The 19534-nt window shown below is 42.2% G+C and overlaps 1 protein-coding gene across 5 annotated transcripts in view; it reads right to left on the bottom strand.

The window, feature by feature from the left end:
* XIRP2 (xin actin binding repeat containing 2) overlaps positions 1–19534 on the bottom strand; it is a 219291-nt gene that overhangs the window by 105398 nt on the left and 94359 nt on the right. For all 5 annotated transcript variants that reach the window (XM_053264596.1, XM_053264616.1, XM_053264603.1 and 2 more), the window contains exon 2: positions 16341–16497. In XM_053264596.1, coding sequence (XP_053120571.1) covers positions 16341–16497 — 157 coding nt within the window. The remainder of the gene's footprint in view (positions 1–16340; positions 16498–19534) is intronic.

Genomic DNA, 19534 nt, shown 5'->3' with positions numbered 1-19534 from the left:
TCAGCAGCTGGGCTTTTGTGCCTCTGGTGTTCGGGCAATTTCCTTTCTGTTCAACTGGAAGCTGTTTGTTAGTTAATAAGTGTTGCATCACTTCATCTGCTATTATTCCAGTTAATAATGTGAACATGGTTGGCAGGCAGGTTATCAGTCTATAATTACTTGGAACTGCACTTTTTGCTGGGTCTTTCATGATGAGATGAGGTTTCCCAGTTGTTAGCCATTGTTCAATATCACCTCCTTGCAAAATGTGATTGAACTGTTTTGATAGTTGTTTATGAAGGCTTGTTAGATGTTTAAGCCAAAAGCCTTGCAGTTCATCATCACCTGTTGCAGTCCAATTTTTTATTTTCTTTGCTCTTTCACTTACTAATTCTGGTGTTATTATTAGATCTTGGATTTGTTGGTTACATTTTTCGACATCTTTCATCCAGCCTGCTTTTTTATTATAGTCTATTGGATTGTCCCATAATTTCCCCCAGAATTGCACTGTTTCTTCTTTATTTGGTGTTTCTATGTTTCTTGCAGTTTCTCCTTCTATGCTTTGGTAGAAACGTCTCTTATTCTATTGGAACTGGAGATTCTGCCTGTGTTTTGTAATTCTGGCTTCATATCTGCTAATCTTCTTTGACACTGCTGTTATTTGCTGTTTTATTATTTCCAGGACTTCTCTAATTTTCCTTGAATCTAGGTGGTATTTTGGATCAGATACTGTTTGGTGTTTTCATTCTTCAGCTTCTTGTCTTTCATATCTTTCAATTTACTAGCATCTGATCTAAGCCTGGAGATTCTATTTTCTAATCTAATCTTCCATTTAGGTGATGTACTACTTTCTTTTTTTACAGGTCAACTGATCTTATATCCGAGCTCTTGTGTTGTTATTGTTGCTGCACTGTACATTAGTTGGTTTGTTTCTTGCAAATTATTAGTTGTTATTTCTGCAAGTACAGCATTGACATCTTTTAATGCCTGAGCAAGTTGTTTTTTGGCAACTGTTTTTAGCACTGGAAGTTGAACCCTGGTGGTTGTTTGGTTCATGTGCTCAGGTATTTTTTGCTTTAGTTCTTGTTGCTTTTCTGTTAAACGGCATTTGGGTTTTTGAGGTAAAGGCAAAGGGGAGGTTGCCTGGTTTTGATTTTGGAACAGTTCAGCAACAGTGGCATCCTCAATTTCCAACACCTCCTCCACCTGCGCCTGAGCAACTTCTTCAGTTGGTGGTAATTCTTCTTCCATATCTTGAGCCTGTGTTGCTCTTTGCAGTTCTTCCAGCTCAACTCCCGTGAATACTTTATTTCTTATGATGAATCTTCTCTGGTCTGCTAGCCTTTGTTCTGTTATTTCTGTATCTGGATGCTTCTCTTTCCAAAATTGGTACATTCTTTTTAAATAACCTCTTCTAGTTGGACTAGACTTGAAATAGCAGATCATTAATTCCTTGTTGGCATTTTCCGTATATTTTTTCTGGTTAAGCGACGTTTCTTCCAGTAACTTTGCAGTCTCCAGCCCTGGTTGCTCACCTGAAGATCCTGAGTCCTGTAGCTCACTCGCCACCAGATGTCCAGGGACTCCAGTACCTGGTGCTGTCCTTGTTGACCCGGGCAATGACCGATACGGTATAGATTTATTAAAGTTACGTCTCACCATATTGTTGATGGGAGAGGCATTCTTCGTCTGGCTCCTCTGGTGAGACCTGTCCAGTATGGTTGGACCTCTGGCATAGCTGTCACCTTCCTCAGAGCACGCAAGTCCCACAACCATGCCAAGGTAGTGCCTCACTGGGGGTTGTTGTTGTTGTTGTTATTAATTCAATTTCTATACCGCCCTTCCAAAAATGGCTCAGGGCAGTTTACACAGAGAAATAATAAATAAATAAGATGGAGCCCTGTCCCCCAAGGGCTCACAATCTAAAAAGAAACATAAGACAGACACCAGCAACAGTCACTGGAGTTACTGTGCTGAGGTGGATAGGGCCAGTTACTCTCCCCCTGCTAAATAAAGAGACTCACCACATTAAAAGGTGCCTCTTTGCCAAGTTAGCAGCGGTTTTGGCATTAAAACTATCCCCCCTGCCCAAGAAGATCTGGTCACAGATCTTCTGCCATCTCATGTACTTGCTCTCTCACGTAGAAGCTTTTATTCTGGATGGCTTTTGGCGAGGGGGCGGGTGGTTATTGTTACCAATGAGAATGAATTGGAAGGAATAGGGTTATGGTTCATGAGGAACTTAAATGCACTTTTGTCCAATATCAAGGATGTGTTACATATGCACATTCCTTCTCAGCTTTGCATCTACTAGATTTATACTGAAGCAATTAAAGTAATTAAAGTCTAAAGCAATTAAAGGAAATGATCCACATTGATTGATCACATGGTGCCTGATTGCAGCATTTCCACACGTTTATGGAGGGATAGCTGCAATTATCATGTGAATAACAGAGCCCTTGTGCTCTTGGGGGTGAGAATAACAACCAGCCTTCTCCTACTATTCTTTTGCTCAAGGATCTGTATATGAATAGCTAGGGTGAAGAAAGAGACCTAAATGCAAATGGATGATAAATTTGTCAAATGCCGGAACCTAAACTAAGTGAGATAAAATAATCTGTAAAGGACACCTCTATCTCTTATGCAAATAAAATGTCAAGCAGGAGAGCTTTAAAAAAAAATTCTGATCTTATTTACAAACATGACAGGAAGCGAGCAGTACACACTGACATCAGCTCTCCAAAAGCTTGTCAGGTTTAAAGGAATACATGCAGTTGAATATTGCTAAAATAAATTCCCTGCAATAGGTGTATGGAATCCAAGTCTTTTTGCAAGTAAAGTGGTATAAATGAGCAATCACTCTGGGGTGACATTGTTATAAAACCAACATAAGTGCAAGGTGAACTCCATCTATGACTATTCACATTTATCAAATTATGTTAATCCAACAGAAGCTACTAGTATTTACTGCCACTGTTTATCATTTACAGTTTCTACACTCTAAACAAGTATAATTTCAAGGTCGATGGAAGCCATGCTCTTACATAGCTGAGGGGTGTTTTTTTCTTCTTCAAATCCTAACCTTCCCTTCCTCTCAAAGAGTATTGCTAACAACATCCATCTCTTGTCTTTTAGTAGATTAGAATGTTCAGCTTCTATTTTAGATTCATTTCCTGGACTCAAATACATTATCTTCCTCAGACATGATTCCGGTTAACAAGGAATGAGACTAGCCATGGGTAATTAACATTTACCGACAGCATTTAAATTATCTGAATTATAGGGTGATCCCATGGTCCTGGTATGCCAGGGTCAATGCCGGTATAACATTATGATCCAATAGCTCAACCAACAGCAGGGTTAACAGCACATTTCCTACAGAAATAAAAGCTAATAGCAACCCCAACAGTCACTCCTTCTCTGCTGCTCCACACCAATGACACCAATGACACCCCTATTAACTATGCACTAGAAAACACCAATCAATGTACAGCGATAGTCGCTATGCAGTGACATCATCCAACTCAAAATACCATTCCTATGAATATTTATATACCATTTTTCAACCAATGTTCTCAGAGCAGTTTACACAGAAAAATAATAATGTGATAACTATTTATTTTATTTATTTTTATTTTATTTATATACCACCTGACTCCAAAGGCTCTAGGCAATTCACAAAAATAAACACAATAGAAACAGAATAAAAACCAACTATTAAACAACAATTAAAAAATTTAAAACATTCAAAGATTACAGCAATAAAATTTAAAACATCCAGAGATTACTAAAAGCCTGGCCAAAAAAGTGTGTCTTAAGGGCTCTTTTAAAGGCTGGTAAAGATGTTCAGCCACGAATGTCTAAAGAGAGTGCATTCCACAGCCCAGGAGTGAGTATAGAAAAGGCCCGCTCCTGAGTCACCTCATGACCAGCTGGCTGTATATGGAGATGGACTTTTCTTGATCTTGTGCATGGGGATCATGAATAGCCTATCCGTGAAGGGATCAAAATTTTATTCTATCTATCTATCTATTTATTTCAAATTTGTATACCACCCCAAACATCCATCTCTGGGCGGTTATCTAAATCTAAAATCTAAAAGAAACATAAATGAAATATAAACATATATATTAGCGATATAAAACACAGCCTCTTCGCATAAGCAGGCAGCCAGAAAGGAACTGCAGGGTTTCCGTCTGACAAGCTGTCATAATACTGCAGGTAGGAAGTCTGCAGAGAGAGCAGGAACATAGGAACATAGGAAGTGGCCTTTTACTGAGTCAGATCATCAGTCCATCTAGCTCAAAATTGTCTACTGACAAGCAGCAGCTCTCCAAGGTTTCCGGCAGCAGCCTCTCTCAACCCTACCTAGAGATGGCAGGCAATCAACTTGGCACCTTTTGCATGCAAACATGCCCCGTCCCCTAAGGGGAATATCTTACTGCAGATAGCGCTCATGTGCACTCACTTTTCCAAAGGCAAACCAGGGCAGACCCTGCTTAGCAAAGGGGACAATACATGCCCACTATCACAAGACCAGCTGTCCTCCCCACTGTAGAGGTTCAAACCCAGATAAGAGTTTGAGTCAAAACAGAGAAAGGGGGTTGAGTACTGCTATGAGAAATATGCATCCACACAATTTCCACAACACTGCATACAATCAGTTTGTACTGTGGCCATCGTGAGGGGTCCTAGCATTTACCGAGGGGGAGGGGCAAGGGCAGTATATGCAGAGGTGGCAACAGCAACCTTGCTACAGCTAGCACGATGAGCTTCCTGGATGCTCAGTGGGAAAGGGCAATGCAATGGGAAACAGGAGATGCATATCTGAGTCTTGTTTAAGGGAGACATGAATGTCAACCCCACAAAACTTAGCCTACCTTTTGTGGGGTGGGGATGGGATCCTACTGGCAAAAAAAAAAAGAAAAAGAAAAAAGATGGAAAAAGGAAGAGTCGGTGGTGTTAGAATGCAGGGCTCCTGCTCTACAAAGCAGCTCTTTAACCTCATAGCTTCAGGAGCAGATAGAACTGCGCAGGCGCGCCTCGCAGTTGGGAAGTGACGCCGGGCCAGGCGGCAGGCCTCAGCGTCGCTCTGCTGCACTGGGCGATCCGCCGCCGCCCGCCACCGCCGCACTGGGGTGATCTGCCGCCGCCCGCTACCGCTGCACTCGGCGATCCGCTGCCGCCCACCACCGCCGCGCTCACTCCCGCCACCACCTGCCACCGCCGCGCTCACTCCTGCCGCTGCCCGCCACCGCCGGGCAATCTGCCGCTGCCCGCCACCGCCGTGCTCACTCTGGCCAGCCCAGGAGGGCGCAGGTATGGGGGGGGGGGCAATTTCAGGGGCAGAGCTTGCCCTGGGCGCCGTTTCCCCCCGTTATGCCTCTGCTCTGGAGTCCTTCAGGACCAAACCCATGACAAATATTTGTTTCTCTCCTGTCTCCATGCATGGGATGCATACAGCACTACCATAATTTTGGGTAGGAACACCACATTGGTGTAAATGCCACAGTAAGGAAGAAAGGCTGAAAAATTACAGAAAGCCGGCAGAAACGCCACAGTTAGAGGGGGACACCATGCATTCTTTTTTGGTTGTGTTGAACGCTTAGAATTTTACTACCATACAGCTGAGTTTAAAATTTTACTACAGCTAAGCACTGCAACGTAAATCATTGGTAACTCATATCCTTGTCAGTCTTAACGCAATGAAAGGAAATGAATGAAATGAAAGGAAATTAAGACAAATGCTGAACATATATTTTTTAATTTTAACACATCACATTGCAGAAGTAATTTCCCATTACACTTCATAGGAAACCTTCTTTTATTTCTTTTTAAGCACATCCCATTATAAACTTCAAATTGCACTTCAAAGGAAACACTGGTTGCTTTTTTTGCACATCACATTCCAAAAATTATATATTTCAAATTGCACTTCAAAAGGAAACCTTCGAAGTCCAAATGATCGCTCTCCAAAATAAAAAGGTTTAACAAGGTCTCATCTAATTTTTCAGGATAGTCTGCATCCTCATCATTTTCATCCTCTTGTGAACTTTTTGTTGCATCACTTTCAGCATTTTCAGATTCTGTAATTCCAGCTTCTGTGAAACCAGAAATCACTGAAGACGTTTTAACAGCTTTCCATGCTTCTGAAACCCATTTTGTGACCTCGCCGTAGGTTGCTTTGCACATTTTCCCGCTCTTTGTGAATGTATGCAAGCCTTCCCTCATCCAGTTTTCCCAATGCTTTCGCATTTCTCATTTAAATGCCTTGTTCACAGATAAGTCTAAGGGCTGCAAGATTTTGGTCAAACCACCACGAATCACAGCTAGCGTAGCTGAAACCTTTTTGCCTTCATTTTAAACTGAATCCAGTAACTTTGCATGCATCAAGTCCATTATTAAAATGCCACCTGGTTGGGAAAAAGCTCCTTTTCGTTAAGCCATTCAAACATGATGTCTTCGCACATCCACCTTTTCTCATTAGCATCCACAACAACATCCAAAGGAAGATTGCCTTTCGCGATAGATTTCTGTTTAAAAATTAGCATTGGTTTTAGTTTGTCGCCATTTGTGGTGCAGGCTAATATGCATTTCCGGTTGTCACTATGGAAACTGTTTTTTCTCCTTTTTCATTCACAGTCCTATTCGGGGGACAGTCAAACATCAGTGGAACTTCATCCATATTTATTATTTGTGATTTCACAAATTTTTCCTGCTCAATAGTGTTTGCAACAAACTTTAAAAATGCTGATTTTATCCCCGCCAGTCCATCGGCAGCTGTTGTCCCATTGTTGTTTTAGTGTACACAGATACATTTTTTCACCTCGTAAATCTATAGCACCAACACAGGCTACCTTTAAAGTAAGTTATTCCCATTTGTTGTGCCATTGATTTTGCTTGTAGGCAGATTTTAACAGTAGAGACTGGCAGTCCTTTTTCTCTCTGCTCTGTAACCCACTCCTCATGGTGATTCTCCAAATCAGGCCAGGCTGCAACACCACTTCTCCTTGCATGTTTTGATTCTGGCATACTTGCCAGGTCCTTTTTTTCTGGCATACTTGCCAGGTCCCCTGGTGGCACAGTGGTAAAACTTCCACCCTGTAACCAGAAGGTTACAAGTTCGATCCTGACCAGGGGCTCAAGGTTGACTCAGCCTTCCATCCTTCCGAGGTCGGTAAAATGAGTACCCAGAAAGTTGGGGGCAATATGCTAAATCATTGTAAACCGCTTAGAGAGCTTCCAGCTATAGAGCGGTATATAAATGTAAGTGCTATTGCTATTGCTTTTTTTCTGATTTCCACCTATGAATGCAGTGTTCGTCCACTTCAAATTCATGGGCTGCATCTCTATTTCTGATCTGTTCTGCTCTTAGCACAACTGTCAGCTTGAAACTAGCAGCGTAGTTCTTATGCCATTTGGGTGCCATTTCTCCCCATGAAATCCCACCCGGAAATCTCACATAAATGCTGCATTGGCGGAAGCACTTTTTCAGCTTTTCCCTGAATGCGCATGTAAGGCGGCAAAAAACAATTTTTAAAATGTACCCGCCACGGCATTTCTACCCCAAATTACGGTACTTTAATGCAGAAAGAAAACAGAAAACAATAGCAGCAACAAGAAAACCAGTAATAAATGCTGTTCCCCATGAACAACAGAAGCTGACTAAATACGGGGGAATTCATGACTAATCCCCCAGCCATACTGAACAGGAAGCAATAAAATGGGCTAAAACTGCAAGAATGAAGCTTTTAATTAGTGCTGGGAAAGACCTTTCCTTACTGAAAGAGGCTTACTATGAACATATGATGCTCCCTTTTGGCCCATCTAGCTAAGCAAACTGCCTTCTATTGCCCTTCTCCTACTTGGGTGACCCTGAGAAAGTCACTGGGGTCATGATACTTACTACTGATACCAACCCTGTAGCTCAGTATTGTCTTCAGTGACATTGAGCCTGTTCTCGTGACCACAGATTCCTGGGGGGAGCAGGGGTTAACCCAGGAATCTGCAGTCATCCAGGGCACTGGCACTCCTCCCAACCCAGCAGTTTCAAACCTGGGTAGCCCAGATCTGCTACCCAGGTTAAAAGTGAGGTATGACTAAAATGGTGCCATCCTACCTTTTTGTGTGGGTCATCTGTGTTGCTGCCGCATTTTAAACTGCTCCCGGGCACCTAACAGCCATGTTTATCATAGAGGCATGTGGCAAGTGGGTCCAGGGAGAGGACAGCTGTTGCTGTTCTGATGGCTGCCTCTATGCTGCTTGAGCAATGCATTGTGGGATACTGGAGGACCCAGCTCAGATTTACTTACTTCCTGGAGTGCATGGCAGCTCAGTAATATGGGGGTTGAATAAGTAAACTCAACCAGGGTTTGGGTCATCTGGGAGACATGGCATATATGCATGCCTCCCCTTCAGTCCACCCCCATATGGCCTTGTGAAAGGGTCCAGTGCCATTCTAAGGGTTTAAACAGGGCTCTTTCTTAGCCCTGGGTTTGATGTCAGGGTTTGAACCTTCTGCCTGAGAAGCATGTACTCTATCACTTAGCTACTTCTGCATTTGTATCTTATGGCTATATTGTATATGTTTTTTTTAAAAAAAACTTTTGGTTAGATTTGCATTGTTATACTGTATCCCATATTTAACTTTTATTGTGCAGTTTTTATAGTTTTATATTGTTTTAAATGATTTGTAAACTGCCTTGAGATTATTTTAATAAAAGGCGGAATACTAATTTAACAATAAAATAAAATAAAATAAAATAAAATAAAATAAAATAAAATAAAATAAAATAAAATAAAATAAAATAAAATAAAATAAAATAAAATAAAAATAAAAATAAACAAACATGGGAGAATCTTGTCCATAAGAAAGGGCAATGCTGTATAATATAGCACTACATTAAATATTGTGCTTACCACTCAGTAAGCTCCATTTTATACCTCCATTTTTAGCTAAGTTTGGAAAAGTAATGCCTCAGAAGTGCTAAAGAGCTTTAATGTGGAGGCACCCATTGACAGAACTGCTAACAGACTCTGAATCCATCTCACTCCTGTGCAAAAACCACTGAAGACTGTGAGATAGATCACACAAGGAGTTACTAACAGGGGAAAGTGCATTCTGAAATACTTCTGTTTTAAGGAACAAGAAGAAGGGAGGTGAAGAAGAGGCTTACATAAGAATGCAAGCCATGTTTACCAGACTGGCATATAAACAAAAGAGAGCATCTGAGCAAGCTTGATTCAGAAAGCATTGAAAGATTATAAACATGAAATTTCATTTTTATTAAGCAATATTTCAGAGTAGAAACACACTTGGACACATTGCTTTTAACCTTAGCACCCATAATGGCTTTAGACTTGGTTGTTTGACTGCTCTCTTTTACTATAACATACAGGGAAAGGCTGCATTTACAGTCAGCAAAAGGAAGTTTGGCAGAAATCCCTTAGATTAAACAGAAAGGAGTCAATGGAAAGACTTTAATAACAAAATGCCCCTCACCTCCCAGACTGGGAGTGTTTTAGCACAAAGCCCTAAAAGTCTTCCTCCCCCTGCACATATATTTCTAGGTTGGTAATGGAAATGTAAAGCCTATAGTGACCAAATACACAGTTGAATCATCTCGCTGACTTTCTGTCCCATAAGGAAAGCCCTACCAAATGAGACCAGAAGTCTATCTAGTGCTCCACCCTCTTTCCAATAATGGCTAGTCAGCTGCTTCATACCACAAGCAAGGTATGAAGGCAACAGCTCTTCTTTGTGGTGTGCCCTCAGCAACGACTGTTTCGAGCAGGGGTAGGCAGCCTTGACTCTGCAGCTGTTGCTGAATTACAACTCCCATCATAGTATGGGTATGATGATCATACCCAGCCACAATTGTGGCTGGGAACGATGGGAGTTGTAGTTCAGAAACTGAGGGAGAGCCAAGGTTGCCTACCCTGATTTAGATGCTTGAATAGCACGGCTGAGCATTGCTTCGGGCCAATAATCAGCACCAATGCAATGCAAACTTTATTGAACAATTTGAATTGAATATGATCTAATGAGTTTTTCCCCAATAAAAAGATACAATCAGAGCTAGTCTACCCATACATAAGCTTTAAGGGGTGCCAAATTTTCCTTCCTCTCTTGAATACTCTAGGAAAATAAAAATTGCAGATAGAACATTTTGTAGATCAATGTAAATAATCCTTCTGTTATCTTAAATACTGCAGAAGATATATTTTTGTAAAGCTTTATTGCTTTGAGTCACTCTCAAACACAGAGACTGACATGAGCTTTCAGCTGAGATGATGTCACTGCATGTGCAGCAACTCAGAAGGAAAGGGTTTTTTGTGTGTTTTTTTAATAGAGAGCAAGCTGTGGCACTTTGACTCTGGAATGCATTCCCTAGGGAGGTTCATCTTTCAATCAGTGGTGGATGGAGGCTGGCGGTGGCCTGTGTTCGGCCACCGCTGTGGTCCCCTGGCCCCCACCCTCCTCATCTGACGTCAGATGCAGGGGTCCAGCTAGCCACACCCCCATGTCTGACATCAGATGTAGGGGCGTGGTCTCGCTCCCAAACGGGACTGTGCGGCCCCAGTTGGGAGGGAGATCGGTCCTGCTGCGTTGGCAGGGAGAGTCAATCCGGCCACACTGCCAACGCAGCATGGGCTGATTTTGGTCCCAAACAGGGCCACGCAGCCCTATTTGGGACCAAAATAACGCCTCCCAAGTCTGATGTCAGATGTGGGATGTGTGTCTGGCGGTGTGAGGCACGGCCCCTGGGGTGGTGGCCTGGGTTCTTTGAACCCGTTCGCCCAATGGTGGCTCCACCCCTGCTTGCAATGACTCTGATGTCTTTGTGGCACCAGGCAAAGACTTTTTTATTTGTTCCGGCCTTTAGACCCTTGGTTTATTGCATTAATTCATCAGGCTATAAAACTTGTTCTTGCTACTACTGCTTTATGCTGTTTTAAATATGAACTGCCCATTGTATTTTATTGTTTTTACTGCAATTTTACTAACGTCACTGAGAGGCTATCATCTGAAGAGTGGGTGATACATAATTCATTCAAATACATACATCATGTGTATTGACGTACTTATTTAAGGGCTGTACATCCATAGGAACAGTGCAAAATAACTAAGTATTGTTTTTATATTATTACCCCTAATTTGCTGAACAAGCATTCTTATGCTATTTGTTTGGAAGCCTGTTGCATTAAGAATGTCATACCTGATTTCATTTATTGCAAGGTTTACCTTCAGAAATTCAGGTTCTGTTTCTTTCTACCCTAGCGGAATTCTCAACCAATCAGAATCAATTTCTGCCCTCTACCACTAATCTCTATGTTATCTCTATTTGCTCATCCAAATAATTTCAGGCAGGGTTTTGCCTGAAAACAGCACTCTCTGCCAGCCTGTCTGACAACTTGTGTGTGTCTGTGTGTGTTCTCTTTTAGGGCTCTGTTGCTCTCTAAGGGATTTGGTGTCCTGATATTGGAAACTCTGGATTAGGAAGTTGAATAGAGGAGTGGTAAGAAAAAGAAAAAGGGTTGTCTTCTGCAGTAAGAATTAATTTTCTGTGATATGTCACATATGAGCCAATGCAATCTATCATTTCTTCTCAGTGAAGACCTATCACAACACAGTCACATGAAACCACATAAATAGATGTTTTGATTCACTACAACTGAAGAGGACACTTTTGAAGAAGAAAAGTTTCAGCCTTATGACACAACAGCCCCATAATAACTGTTGCAGCAACAGAAATGAATAATACAAATGTCAAAACATTTTTAACTATATGATTTAAGTGTCCAGTTTGGTCTGTCACCGAATGAAATATAGGTTGTTATCAGGTTGCATTTCATCCTGTATGCTACATCATATGAAATCATTTGGCTAAAAATGTGCCTTATTACCCCTTAGCCGTTGACAGCCTAACCATTATAAATATGAGAGAGCCTGTTAGAGCTGTTCAAGATACTGATTTATGAGTCTTACTTGTGGAAAACACGACAAAATCTCTTTTTAAGAGTGCATTGCTGGGAAAAGTCTCTTTTCCCCAGGTGGAAATTCCAACCAATCTGTTCTCATACAGAAATGGAGCCTGCTCTCGTTAGTGCACAAACAAGGCAAGGTTCAAACACATATCTGACAGGGTTGTGCTTATTCCTTATTCATATCACCTTGCTTCCTAATGTTTTTCTTGGCTTATGCCAAAAGATAGCACTTCCCTCAAGGATGATAGATCAAGGTTGATCTGGAGATTTCACCAGTGTGCATAAGCAGAGCAAATCAAATAGGCTTCAGTTAATCTTATTTCCCTGCTTTTCTTATTTCACACAAGGCGTGTGCGAACCAGCTTGACTTGACGGGTTCAGGGTCAAACTGGCCCGGCCTCAGCCAGTCCGAGTTTGAACCGAACTGGGCCCAGTTCAAGCCAAGCCAGCTCAGAACTCTACTGGTAAGGGGAAGCCAGTGAGGATTCCCCTTTACCAGTAAAGGGGGGAGGCAGGGGGGCTTCTCTAAAGGTAGATTGGGTGGGAGGGGAGTAAAAAAGTAAATTAAAAGTGCCGCTGGCAGTGGCCATGGAGGCCATCCTAATCTACCTTTAGAGAATCCCCCCTGACCCTCTTGCCCTTAGGGGAATCCTCACTGGATTCTCCTTTACCTGTATACCTCTGCGCCCTTTCAAACTAGCTCAATTCAAACCCGAACTGGGTCAGGTTCGATGGTGCACAGAACCGGGCCAGGTCAGCTCAAATCCGGTTCAGATTTGAGCCAAACTGGCTTTTCCAGTTTTGTTCACACCCCTATTTCATACATTGTTCTTATTTATTGTACTTCACTTTTAAAATAAGATGTGTTGAAGCTCATGCTTGCTGGGAAGACCCACTTCTCCTAAACTTAGGCATATAAAAGCTGGCTGTGTCCATAACCACTCTTTCATAACTAGTGGTAGGGCAGCTCCAGGGAGTACGGGATGTGAAAGGCACTGGAGGTCTCAAACTTCTTGCTCCATCAGGACAACACTCAGACTGAGAAAATTATCAGCTCAGTCTCTGCTCTGTGCTGCAGCACCACACATGTAGTGGCCAGAATTAATACTACTGCTCATCAGCCCAGTTGTTGACTAGAAGAACCAATAGGAACCAAGCTGGCTCTGTATATACCCTGTTCCAGGCTTTGGTTCCTCAGTCTGAGCAACCTGTTGGCCTGAGCAGCAGCACAGACTCACTTCAGTTCACTACACTAACCCAGTAAGGGCCACCAGTTTGTCTTTGAGCACATCTCTTTTCTCTGGTTCCCATTTGCCAAATCATGTACCTGACCAACACTCTGTCTGATTACATCTCTTGCCTCTGGTTCCAATCTGCCTAATCGAGCACATGGCCACCAGCCCATTTTTACTAGGTTTTCTGCCTTTCGAGTCTTATCTGCCTCTGCTAAAACCAGATCTCGTTCTGCCCATCCTGACTATTCTGGGCCATGAAAATAATTACCTGGATCCTTACTAGTAGGCTACCCCGGTTGTAGGGTAGTATGGTATCAAAAGCAGGATTTCCCTCACAGGCAATGGCACTCTGCATTGGCTCCGAGAATCGTCTCCTTTAACTGCACACTTCACATATGTGAGCTGGCACTGAAAGCAGGGCTAGGTCCGGATGAGTCCTGCCTTAATGGAGTCCTTCCTCCACCCCCACCCCCACCCCAGTGATAATGACATATTCTTTAGCTACTGTTCTGCTTTTGAACCTGATTTACCTGCTGTCATTGAAGGCTGAAGCTGCCTTCAATGCCCATCTGGCCTCCTAACTGCTAAGGGTTAGCACTTGATATACCAGCGCCTCCTATTTTGGATATGTTTCTGCAAACATCAGCACAATGAATAACTGAGACAATAAAAGTAAAAGATAAAATCATAGATCCCCTGATTTCTGGAGAGGTTAATGGACTAAAGTGATCAGCAAACTAGATGAAACATTAGAAGAAAATAACCTTAATGAAAATGAAACATTCAACTAAATTTTCCCCTATCTCTGTTAGTCATCTTTTCTGTATAATATTTATATTTAGTGAGCACATCCTTCTAGGTTCCAGAGTCTACTGACAACTTGTTGTTAAGATGCTTTTCAACTATATCCTGCTAAATAACCCTAAGGAAATATACCAGAATGGGTTAAAAAATAATGTTGATTCAGTCCATATGTGCTGGACTATATAAGGCTTTCAGCATTAATGCAGATTTTGAAAGTAATTTTGATTTATATTTACTCTGTCTCATACAGACTACTCATAATGGGAGGAAAGTAATGAGCAAGATATTGAGGCTCTCTACACGAGAAATCGAGAGCCTATACGGGGTTTGCAGGGAGAACGGGCTTGACCCGCTCACCCTGCACACGAGCAGACAGCTTGCCCTGGGTGGCCGGATCAACCGTCCAGACAATTACCGGCTCCGCCATGGAGCCGGTTGGGGCGGTGGGGCTCAAGGGCCTCCCAGCCCCTGGAAGTCCCAGAATGCCCCCCGTGAGTGTGCGGGGCATTCTGAAGAGCCCCTCAATGCCAGGAGGCTTATTGTAGCCTCCCCATAGGGGGTCTACTTGTGAGTTGCTGTGGCATTGAGCTGCGCCATGGCGACACATGACCAAAAAACCAGGGTTAGCGGAGCATGCACTCTGCTAACCTTGTTTAATGTGGGGGGGCATTGAAGAGGCCTGGCTGCTGGGAGCCGCACAGCTCCCATTGAAGCACATGAGCAGCAGAAACCAGGCTGGGCTCCCTTTTTAGCCTGGTTTCTGTTGCTCGTGAGAATAGCCTCATTGACTTAAACTCTTAGTATTTCCAGATAGGTAGCATCTGAAGGAGATGGCATTCATAGTTTAGTTTGTGTACATCTCACCTCTTCACAAAAATGTTCTAAACAGACTACAAAAAATTGAAACAATGCAATCAATATTAACGTATAATGTTAACATTCGCTAAAACACTCCATGGAAATGTTAGCCATGTTTAATCCTCATTGGAATTAATGACAGACATTAATTGTGGCTAACATGTTCCACTGAGCTGAACGGGACAAGCAAAACCAACATTTTAAAAAAGCCATTACATTATGAGCCTTTTCTTATGATTGCGTGAGAGGCCTTGAGAACTGGCGGCAGGAAAAGCAACAGAAGCTGGCCTTCCCCGCAGACAATCCTGGTGGGGGGTCTGGGGTGCAGATCGTGTGCCCAGATGGTGCTAGATTATGGTCTGTGGTTGCCTAATGGGCTGGATGAGGGATAATAATGAACTGAAGCTGAATCTAACCAAGATGGAAGTGCTCATTGTTGGGGGTCGTAATCTGCAAGACAAGATAGAACTTCCTGTTCGGGATGAGGTTACATTCCCCCAGAAAGAACAGGTTCATAGCTTGGGAGTGCTCTTGGACCCAGATCTCACCCTGGTGCCTCAGGTTAAGGCTGCGTCCAGGAGTGCTTTTTACCAGCTGTGATTGATTCAACAACTCCGCCCGTTCTGATTATACATGAAATGTATGTACCTTCTGAAACAAGGGGAAACTTCTTTCATAGTGTTTTTTAACAAGCACACTGGTGGTATCAAAGTGCAGAATCCAAAATCCTAGTCTTGTATCTTCAGAAATGCTAAATCATAATCTTTACTTTAAATCAAGTATTTTTGAGTTGTTCTGACACAAATTTATGGCAAACTGCAATGTTAAGCATATAAGTGTGAACAGTTAAACAGTATTTTCAAAACATTAATAAATCAAAATTAGAAGAATAGTTTTCCTAACATATTGACACCATTATGTCGTGTCTTATCCTAAAATCATTAACTATGTTTTAAGGCAATTATTGGGTGGGGGAGGGAGTTAGAAAGCCTTCCCTCTCTCTAAGTTGGAAAGCACTATTTATCCTTTTATTGAATACACTTTTGATTATATAGTCACAATTTTCTTGAGGTCTTTCGATGATCAAGAACCCATTTTTTAAAAAATGCCCTGAACTGTTTTTTAGCAAATAAATTAACATACTGTTTTATTTGAAGCTAGGGAACCGTCTTTAAGAGAAGAACAATCAAAGTTGTTGTCCTTGGTTGCACTTTATTTATTGCAAAAAACAAAAACCTTCCCCAAACATTATGCTTCTGAAATCTGCCTTTCAAAATTACCAGAATGCCAAATTCTCGCTTTACAAGCATCCAATGTTGTTTTCTTCAAAAGTCCATACATATATTATCATCATCCACATTTGTTTTGATTCTTTATGGGGTGGGGGGGAAGGATGCCCACATAATATTTTGCTATCTTGCTTGTTCTGTATAAGGTATGAAAACAAGAAATCAGATCAAAAAGAGTTATGCTAACCTTCAGAGTTGTTGTTCTGAGCATTTTCCGATGACATCTTGTCAAAAACTGTTTTGCCACCTCTCGCTTCTGGGTCTTTAACGGGAATGATGGAATGGCTCCCAGGCTGATTTTTAAATGCCGGTGGTGATCGCAAACTTCTCTCAATTTCTACTTCCTGTTAGAAGACATTAAGGGGATGTGTATTAAAAGCTATCAGTAGGAAACAGATGTGGTTGTCTGGGGGTGGAGGAGGAGGTGAGGAGGTGAGAGAGGGAGCAGTGGGGTTCCATTGCATGATTGATGTTTTCCAATATGCTTCAGGGTAAATCTCTATAACATTGCAGAGGGTTACAAATGTACATTTGCAGACAGTTTACATTTCAACACATAGAGAAGCTGGATCATCACTCCCAGATAATTCTCATTTGGCATTTCTTTTATGTGTATTTCCACCAGCCCATCTTTCGGCAGGTGGGGAGGACTGCTTATATGGGTCTCAATAAAAAGGGCCACAGTACATTTTTGCAAATCCATGGGGCTGTTTCACTTGCTTGGATTTAACACGAGTTAACATGCCCAAAGGCTATATTGGAAGCTGGATCCATTTCAGCCAAGTTTTAATTGACTATTAACCTTGATATATTTCAAATAGTTCTGCTAACCATCACAGCAAAACCATGTGCCTTCCATCCATTTACTGCAGGAATCATCACACACAGTGTCTTTCTGGAGGTGATGGTGGTGGTAGGGGCTCTGTATGTGTGGGCAGGGGGCAGAGTCCATAGTTAAGAAACCGTCTAAAAGAGTGCATCAGCACTAAATTGAATGATCTGAAGTCCAGTTTGTTTTCCACTTGGCATGCCAGCTAGAACATATAAAGAAAATACTTTGGAACTAAAAGCCTGGACAAATAAGCAAGCTAAGATGCTTGCAAAACCTGAAGAGATATTGCAGAGGGCTAAGCTGAAAATGTTTCTTGTGTATTGAAAACACACTGTCGTCATCTATGGTGTAAAGAACAAGTACCTCCAAAGCAATGATACAAAAGCCATATTGCAAGCGAGTCACTTTTGATATCTTCTGTTCTTTTATGTGCAAAAATTGAAACAGTGTGAGAACAAAATGTAACAGAGCACATTTAATGCAGTGACTTCTGTATTAGTTATTGCACAAGGAAGAGCTGTTAACTAAAACCATAGGGCAGTTCACACAACCATAAACTGGATAGGAAATTTCAGGAGTTTTGGGAGGTGGGTGGACTCTCGTTTTATGCTTACGTGCTTGTAAAAAGCAAGGTTGTGGGTAAGGGTCTTGATCATGTCAAGTCCCAGCTATGTAGGACAATTTTCTACCGACATCATTCAGAAACTGGGGACAGAATCTAGGTAGAGCATGTTCATCTTATCCAGATGGGGCTTGATAGATTATCAAACTCCCTGCGTATAACCTTGTTTTTTACAAGCATATAAGTGCAAAATGGGAATACGCCCAGCTCCAGTTCCAAAACTGGCTAGGATTCGTCTCCTCTCCAGTTACGGTTGTGTGAACTGCTCTCATCTTTATCTAGAGATCTGATGTTATATGAGTAATTATAATACATTTATATTTACAAAAATTGTTTCTGGTGACTGTCCTCTGTCCACTAAATTCTCTGTATCTCAGACTAGTTATGAGTATCCAGTATGTGCTGAGTAAGAAACAACATAATCTGAATGTCTAATAGCATCTGAACTCAAGACACCTTGGGTAACCTGAAGTTGTATCTACAATAAAGTTGACAAAAATAAACAGGTACATATAGTAGTAGCTGGGACAGTGATGCAGGTCTAGAACAAGGATCATTACATATGATCTGGATAGAATAATCCTTGCTATACATAACATGGTCATGGAGCATACCCATGTATGCCTATTTAGCAATACAATTTTTGGTTGCTCAGGGCAGCAATTTTTTAAATTTCACAATTCACTGTGGCAAGAGTAAAAATAGGACCAGAGAAGGAGGAAAGAATAGTGTGGACCACCAGCAACAGAACGACCTATAGTCATCTATAATATAATTAGAGTCATATATCTTGGAGAGTCCCAAAGCTTTGGGCTCTTATACAGTTGAAGATACTGCATGTTGATAAGGCTTTTGGTTTATTTCTCCATCCCAGCCTAGAGCTCCAGGCATTCATCAGTGTGAATATTACTTTCTTTGATGATGGTTTCCAGGTCATTTCTATGGAAGGTGCAGTTCTGAGATGTCAATTTTTACTGAAATGATGGGGGGAACTCTTCCAAGTGGGGAGAAAGGTGGATCTGTATACATACTGGGGGGAAGTGTGCATTTTGTGCCTCTCCACTTTTGCCTCTTTTTATCCAACCCTCTACACATTCAGCAGCAGTGTGAGAGTCATTTCAGTGTGATCCAATCCCATGCTGCAGGGGAGCATAGGAACATCGGAAACCGCCATATACTGAGTCAGACCATTGGTCTATCTAGCTCAGTCTTGTCTTCACAGACTGGCAGCAGCTTCTCCAAGGCTGCAGGCAGGAATCTCTCTCAGCCCTATTTTGGAGAAGCCAGGGAGGGAACTTGAAACCTTCTGCTCTTCCCAGAGCGGCTTCATCCCCTGAGGGGAATATCTTGCAGTGTTCACACATCAAGTCTCCCATTCAGATGCAGCCAGGGCAGACCCTGCTTAGCTATGGGGACAAAGTCACTGATGTGAAGAATGTGACAGTGTGGACAGGACTAATCATGTGTGTCTCTCCCATCACAAAGGAAGGAGGTAGAAAATACTGACATGATTGGTACTGACCATTAGGTTTTATTATTGCCTGGAATCTATAGCATTTTGGAGGTTGCAAATGATAAGGCCTTATCTAATACAAAATCTAATACGAAAATTGGTTTTGTGCAAGTTTGCTGTCCTGAGTTAATGGCCGCATTCACATGTAACACGGAACCGTGGGACCAATTGACTCGCGGGTCCGCACCCCACCCCACGCCTGATCTCCTGTCTACATATGGACATAATGGAGAAGAGGGGGAATTGGCTGTGCAGGCTTCCTTCTTGCATGAAGGACAGCTCACACAGCCAAAGAGAGGGGGGAGCTGTTTCCCTCAACTCCGGTTTCAGATAGCCCAGCCTACAGTTCTGCATTCAGACATGCAGAAGGTGGTGGTTAACCTTGGGTAGGAGTGGCGAAACTCACTATAGCCC

The sequence above is a fragment of the Hemicordylus capensis genome, chromosome 1, assembly GCF_027244095.1.
Source record: "Hemicordylus capensis ecotype Gifberg chromosome 1, rHemCap1.1.pri, whole genome shotgun sequence".
Taxonomy (NCBI): Eukaryota; Metazoa; Chordata; class Lepidosauria; order Squamata; family Cordylidae; genus Hemicordylus; species Hemicordylus capensis.
This window is presented reverse-complemented; position numbering and strand designations above follow the sequence as displayed.